General features: G+C 61.4%; 1 protein-coding gene across 1 annotated transcript; it reads right to left on the minus strand.

The window, feature by feature from the left end:
* Positions 1–3,264: 3,264 nt before the first annotated feature.
* Positions 3,265–7,181, minus strand: LOC142818415 (ubiquitin-like protein ISG15). Its single transcript, XM_075897784.1, is given in 3 exon segments — positions 3,265–4,876; positions 4,878–4,943; positions 7,065–7,181. Coding segments are annotated over 3 exon segments (642 nt in total). The 3' UTR covers positions 3,265–4,417.
* Between the last annotated feature and the right edge of the window lie 293 nt (positions 7,182–7,474).

Genomic DNA, 7,474 nt, shown 5'->3' on the forward strand with positions numbered 1-7,474 from the left:
AATAGAAAAGAAGAGAAAAGAAAGAAGAGAAGAGAAAAGAGGGAAAGAGAGAGAGAAACAATAGGAAAGAAGAGAGAAAAAAGAGAAAAGAATAGAGAGTAAAGAGAGAAAGAGAAAAACAATAGAAAAGAGAGAAAAAAGAGAGAGAAAAGAGGGAAAAGGAGAGAAAGAAAATAGAAAAGAAGAGAGAAAAGAGGGAAAAGGAGAAAATAGAAAAGAAGAGAGAAAAAAGAAAAAAAAGAAAAGAATGGAGAGAGAAAAGAGGGAAAGAGAAAGAGAGAATAGAAAAGAGGGAAAGAGAGAGAGAGAAACAATAGGAAAAAAGAGAAAAAAGAAAAGAGAGAGAGAGAAAAGAGGGAAAATGAGAGAAACAATAGAAAAGAAGACAGAAAAGAAAGAAGAGAAAAGAAGAGAGAAAAGAGGAGAAAAGGGAGGAGAGAGAGAAACAATAGAAAAGAGAGAGAGAAGCAATAGGAAAGACGAGAGGAAAAAGGGAGAGAGAGAAAAGAGGGAAAAGGAGAGAGAGAAACAATAGAAAAGAAAGAAGAAAAGAGAAAAGAAGAGAGAAAAGAGAGAGAAAAAACAGGAAAGAAGAGAGAAAAAAGAAAAAAGAGAAAAGAATAGAGAGAAAAGAGAAAGAGAGAAAACAATAGAAAAGAGAGAAAAAAGAGAGAAACAATAGGAAAAAGAGAGAGAAAAGAGGGAAAAGGAGAGAGTGAAAATAGAAAAGAAGAGAGAAAAGAAAGAAGAGAGAAAAGAGGGAAAAAGAGAAAAGAATGGAGAGAGAAAAGAGGAAGAGAGAGAGAGAAACAATAGGAAAGAAGAGAAAAAAAAGAAAAAAAGAGAAAAGAATGGAGAGAGAAAAGAGGGAAAGAGAGAGAAACAATAGAAAAGAGAGAGAGAGAAACTATAGGAAAGAGAGAAAAGAGAGAGAGAGAAAAGAGGGAAAATGAGAGAGAGAAACAAGAGAAAAGAAAAAAAGAGAAAAGAGGGGAAAAGAGAGAAACTACAGAAAAGGAGAGAAAAGAGAGAAGAGAGAGAGAGAGAGAGAGAGAGAGAGAAAAGGGAAAGAGTGAAAAGAAAAGAGAGGGGGGAAAAGAGAAAACAGAGAAAAGAGAGGGAAAGAGAAAAAGAGAGAAAAGGGAAAGAGAGAGAGAGAGAGAGGGAACCAAGAAAAGAGAGAGAGAAAAGAGGAAACGAAAGGATCTGACGCGTCGTGGTGGGCCCGAGCCGTATTTTTAAACTTCCCACAGACCTCCTGCAGTACCGTGGCGGACCACCGGGGGACAATGGCCCTACTGGGACCCACTGGGCTAGGGGGTAATCTGTGGGGTTTAAATGTCCAAAGGAAGCCACCCAGGAGGTTTCCCTCAGCGTCGGGGGCTCCCCCAAACAGCCGGTTCTGCCCGTGTTTGACCTTCGGACTCCGTGTGACCCCCAACACGAAGGAGCCAGCCAGGGAACGTCCCACGGCCGGGGAGAGCGCCGAACCGAAGACCCCCGCCCCACAGGGATGGAAAGTTTGCCGGCTCTTGGCCTTCGAGGGGCAGGACCCCCCAAAACGATCTTCCCCGGCTTGGACGTTTGGCTGAAGTCAGGGCCGGTTGGGGGGCAAGTTGCCCACACGTTTTTCGGGGGTTCGAATTGGCTCCGGGGTTCTTGGAAACGCGGCGTCGAGGGGTTTTCGCCGGCGACCCCCTAAATCCGACGGGGTCCCCTCCTCGGTCACCGCTCTTCACGAGCCAGGCCCGTGTGACTCAGCGCTACCCGGGGGGGCGTCGGTGTGTGTGCCTGCACGCCAGGGGGGTGTCTTTGGGGTTCTGTTCCCAGCGGGGTACCGGTGCCCTAGATGCTGGGCCCCAAACTGCCTTCTCCTCCGACCTGAAGGGATTTGGGGTCCTAGATTGCTCCCCGGGCCGGGTAGGAGGCGGGTCTCAACTCCGGAAGTGGACCGGGGGGGGATGGAGGAGGAAATCGGGCCCGGCAGGATTGGGGGGGGGAGACGCCCCAGAGAGCTGTGGACTTTTGGGACCAGTCATCGACCCTTCTGTACGTCTGCTTCTGTACCCATGGCCCCTCCCAGACCCTGCCCCCTAAACCCCTTCCCCAGGTCACCCCCAAATCCCTACACCCCCTGTCCTACACTCCTGCTCCCAGTCACAACTCCCTCCCAGATCCTGCACCCCCAAACTCCTCTAGGTCACCCACACCCTCTCCAGCACCCGTATCCCTTCCTAGACCTGACACCCCGAATCTCTTCCCCAGGTCACCCGCCAAACTCCTGCACCCCCTAAACTCCGGCTCCAGGTCACAACGTCCTCCCGGAACCTGCACCCCCAAACTCCTCCGGGTCACCCACACCCTCTCCTGCACCCACACCCCTTCCTAGACCCTGCACCCTAAACTCCTTCCCCAGGTCACCGCTCAAATCTTTACACCCCCTCCTACACTCCTGCTCACAACTCCCTCCCAGATCCTGCACCCCCAAACTCCTCCGGCACCCATACCTCTTCCTAGACCCTGCACCCCAAACTCCTGCTCCAGGTCACAACATCCTCCCAGATCCTGCACCCCCAAACTCTTCTGGGTCACCCACACCCTCTCCGGCACCATATCTCTTCCTAGACCCTGCACCCCAAACTCCTGCACCCCCTAAACTCCTGCTCCAGGTCACAACATCCTCCCAGATCCTGCACCCCCAAACTCTTCTGGGTCACCCACACCCTCTCCAGCACCATATCTCTTCCTAGACCCTGCACCCCAAACTCCTGCACCCCCTAAACTCCTGCTCCAGGTCACAAGGTCCTCCCGGAACCTGCACCCCCAAACTCCTCCAGGTCAACTAGACCCTTTCTGGTACCCAAACCTCTTCCTAGACCTTGTACCCCAAACCGCTCCCCGATCCTGCACCCCCTCCTGCATCCCCCCTCCCACTCAGCAGCCTCTCCGGCAGCCACGCCCCCTCACACACCCTGCCTTATGTCACCACCCCCTCCTTCACCCCAACTCCTAGCCAGACCTCGCACCTCCTCCCGCACCCCACTCCCCTACCCCGAGCCCCCTCCTGCACCCGACCTCCATCCCAGTCCCGGCACCTCCTCTGTTCAAATCGTAGGAAGAGCCCGACCCTTGCCCACTCACTGAATTCTTGGAGTGGCCCCTGCATCAAAAATTACCGGGGGGACCCCCTCTCTTTTTGGGGGGCCAGCCCCCCAGCAGGGTTGCTCCCAGTCAGCCGCGAAAAGAAGAGGCGGGATGTCAGGCGATTTCTTTATTGACCCCCCCACATACCCCCATCGCCCGGCGTAACACCCCCCCATCGCCGGCTGAGTCCCCACGTACAGTCCCGACCACAGATCATGGTGTTGGGAATTGTAGTAGCCCCCTCCCTTTGCCAGGGTGGGCAGGAGAAGCCGAAGGGACACAGACATCGGGGCAGCAACGCCTTGCGCAGGGTCCCGGGAGCGTGCCAAGCAGGATTCCTAGCGGCCGGGGCCAGATCCGCCTGCTGGTTGCTTCACAGGCCACGCCCCTGGTGGGAGGGCGGACCTTAGCCCCGCCCCTAAGCAATTATTCACTCCAGACCCGCCCCCCCCGGGATGGCACACATCGGCCGCCACACCGCCAGGGAGCAGCAACGGGGACGGGTGGGAGACCGTCTCGGGATGATGGCGGGGTGATGAGTCCGATCGGTGACAACGGGCCGCCTGGTCCGCCAGAATTGGGACCTGGCTCCCTCCCGCTGTGCCTGGGGACCCACAACCCACACAACTTGCTACACAACTGACATCACAAAGGGACGCACAACAGACGGGGAGGATCGGGAGGTCCTCATTCCCATGTAGGAGCTGAGCGAAGCTATGGGAGATATCTCCACCACGTTCTCCAGTCCAGATGGAGGTCGGCCACCCGGCCCTCCAGGGGACCCACAACACACACAACTTGCTACACAAGTGGCACCACAAAAGGCGGCACAACAGACAGGGAGGGTCGGGAGGTCCTCGTTCCCATGTAGGAGCTGAGCGAAGCTATGGGAGATATCTCCACCACGTTCTCCAACCCAGCCCGACGTCGGCCACTCGGCCCTCCAGGGGACCCACAACACACACAACTTGCTACACAAGTGGCACCACAAAAGGTCGCACAACAGACGGGGAGGGTCGGGAGGTCCTCGTTCCCATGTAGGAGCTGAGCGAAGCTATGGGAGATATCTCCACCACGTTCTCCAGCCCAGTCTTAGGTTGGCCACCAGGCCCGGCTGGAGCGTGACGGACGGACGGCGGAGGAGGAGCTGGAGGGAGGACCCTCTCCCGGTGCCCCCTCTGCACCCCATAAGTGTCAGATCCGGGCACCGCTCCACCCCGAACCTCAAGAGGTCCCCCCTCCACGAGTCCACAGCTGGGCGAGGGGGGTGTAGCTACGAAGTCGAGATCAGACCCGAGGAAGGGGGCAGGGAGGCAGGACCATTCCGTGGGGTTCGGCCCCCCCGCAGCCGCAGGTGCAGGAAGATGGTGCAGTGGGGGGCCACGCCGTAGTCCCCCAGGGTGTGGCCGTCCTCCAGCGGTTTCCCCGCCAGGCTGAGCCAGAACTGCCCGGCGTCGATCCTCTCCTGCTGCTGGACCCGGGCCCGGAAGGAGGCGACCCCCTCGGAGGGCAGGACGCTGTAGGTGCTGGTGCGGCCTTTGGGGTTCTTCACGAAAACGGGGCAGGGCTCCTCCCTCCTCACCATCAGCAGCACGGTGTCGCCGGGCGCCAGCGGGTAGTCGGCCAATCGGGAGCCGTCGCGGAGCTCCACGCCGTCGGGGCAGGCCAGCCGCTGCTGGGCCGCGGGCACCCCCGTCTGCCGGGCCAGCTGGGCCTTGAACGCCGCCAGGGGGGGTGGCGCCGGAGGCCGCCACCGTGTGGGTCTCGCCCGTCAGCAGCGTCACCCGCAGCGACAACGCCTGGGGAGGAGACACCCGGCGCCGTCAGAGCCAAGGGGGATCGGGCACCCGCCCCTCAGGGAGTCAGAGCCCCGGAGCTGTCAGGACCCAGGGGGATCGGGCACCCGCCCCTCAGGGAGTCGGAGCCCCGCAGCTGTCAGGACCCAGGGGGATCGGGCACCCACCCCTCAGGGAGTCGGAGCCCCGGAGCCGTCAGTACCCAGGGGGATCGGGCACCCGCCCCTCAGGGAGTCGGAGCCCCGGAGCTGTCAGGACCCAGGGGGATCGGGCACCCGCCCCTCAGGGAGTCAGAGCCCCGGAGCTGTCAGGACCCAGGGGGATCGGGCACCCACTCCTCAGGGAGTCAGAGCCCTGGAGCTGTCAGGACCCAGGGGGATCGGGCACCCTCCCCTCAGGGAGTCAGAGCCCTGGAGCTGTCAGGACCCAGGGGGATCGGGCACCTGCCCCTCAGGGAGTCAGAGCCCTGGAGCTGTCAGGACCCAGGGGGATCGGGCACCTGCTCCCTTAGGGAGTCAGAGCCGTGTAGTTGTCAGGACCCAGGGGGATCGGGCACCTGCCCCTCAGGGAGTCAGAGCCGTGGAGTTGTCAGGACCCAGTGGGATCGGGCACCTGCCCCTCAGGGAGTCAGAGCCCCAGAGCCATCAGAGCCAAGGGGGATCAGGCACCCACCCTGTAGGGACTCGGAGCCCCAGAGCCATCCGACCCAGGGGGATCGGGCACCCTCCCCTCAAGGAGTCAGAGCCCCGGAGCTGTCAGGACCCAGGGGGTGCCCTATCGATCTGGACCCCAGTGTGCTTGGTTAGGGGGTGCCCTTGGCAGTGGGGCGCTGGATCTGGGGGTCACTAAGAGATGCGGTGGGACGGGCCGTGGGGCGCTGGATCTGGGGGTCACTAAGAGATGGGGTGGGAGGGGCCGTGGGGCGCTGGATCTGGGGGTCACTAAGAGATGGGGTGGGAGGGGCCGTGGGGCGCTGGATCTGGGGGTCACTAAGAGATGGGGTGGGAGGGGCCGTGGGGCGCTGGATCTGGGGGTCACTAAGAGATGGGGTGGGAGGGGCCGTGGGGCGCTGGATCTGGGGGTCACTAAGAGATGGGGTGGGAGGGGCCGTGGGGCGCTGGATCTGGGGGTCACTAAGAGATGCGGTGGGAGGGGCCGTGGGGCGCTGGATCTGGGGGTCACCAGGAGATGTGGGGCTGGCAGGGGCAGGGATCCAGGCTGCAGCCGCTGCCCGGCCTGGCGAGGGAGGGGGAAGAAGCGGATCGGTGGGGCTGGGCCCCCCGGGGCAGGCAGCCGCTCCGCGCTCTCGCTCCGGCCCGCGGGCCGCCCCCCTGTGTCCCGCGGGCCGCCCGCCCCGACTCACCATGTCCGCAGCCCGCGGGTCTCTCGCTCCGCTCCGCCCGGCCCCGCCGCCGGCTCCGCTTTTATCCCCCCCGGCTCCGCCCCCCCGGCCGGGAACCGAAACCAGCCGCGGCCCCGGGTCGGTTTCGATCCCCCCCCCCCCCCCGCATCCGCCGGGAAACGAAACTGACCCGCGGCGCGGCGCCCCGGGAACCCGCCGCCCCACACATGGGGGCCTGGAGCCAGGGGGCGCCCCCCGACCCGGCACATTGGGGCCCGGACCCGTAGGGCACCCCTCAGCCCCACACTCTGGGGCTCGAACCCATAGGGCATCCCCCAACCCATACCCTGGGTCCCGGACCCACAAGGCACCCCCCAACCCAGCACACTGGGGCCCAGACCCAGGGGGCGCCCCCCGACCCGGCACAGTGGGGCCCGGACCCACAGGGCACCCCCTCAGCCCCACACACTGGGGCCCTATGGGTCTGGACCCCAATGTGCTGGGTTGGGGGTGTCCTATAGGTCCAGGCCCCAGTGTGCGGGTTGGGGAGCACTCTATGGGTCCAGGCTCTAGTGTGTGGGGCTGAGGGGGTGTCCTATGGGTCTGGATCCGTGTGCTGGGTTGGGGGGGTGTCTTATGGGTCCAGACCCCAGATTGTGGGGCTGAAGGGCTGCCCGGGGAATAAAGGGGGCGCAAGGCGGGGGCCCGAGGGATGCTCTGGTCTTTTAGCCACCTCCCTGGGCCTGCCTGGTTCCGGCACCTTTGGGCAGCTCCGTCCCCACCGGCCCCACATTATCCCCATCCGTGTGCGGAATAAATTTTGTGCTGTGCACCAAGGCACGATCAATGTGCACCACCTCTCGAAACACAGGGGCCGCTCTGCTAAGAGCTGGTGGCATTTCAATCTCTCTGGGGTGCCCCCCAGAACACAGGGCACACTGTGGTGTGGGGCTGGGGAGGAGGGGTCCCCGTGTACAGGGGGCGGGGTGTCCTATAGGTCTGGCACACAGCGTGTGGGGCTGAGAAGGGATCCCAGCTGTACAAGCCCCGGTGTGCTGGGTTGAGTAGTGCCCTATAGATCTGCGCCCCAGTGTGCTCGGTCGGGGGGTGTCCTGTGGGTCTGGGCCCCACTGTGCAGGTTGGGGGGTCTCCTATGGGTCTGAGCCCCACTGTGCAGGTCGGGGGTGTCCCA

The sequence above is a fragment of the Pelodiscus sinensis genome, chromosome 15 (genome assembly GCF_049634645.1).
Source record: "Pelodiscus sinensis isolate JC-2024 chromosome 15, ASM4963464v1, whole genome shotgun sequence".
Classification (NCBI taxonomy): Eukaryota; Metazoa; Chordata; order Testudines; family Trionychidae; genus Pelodiscus; species Pelodiscus sinensis.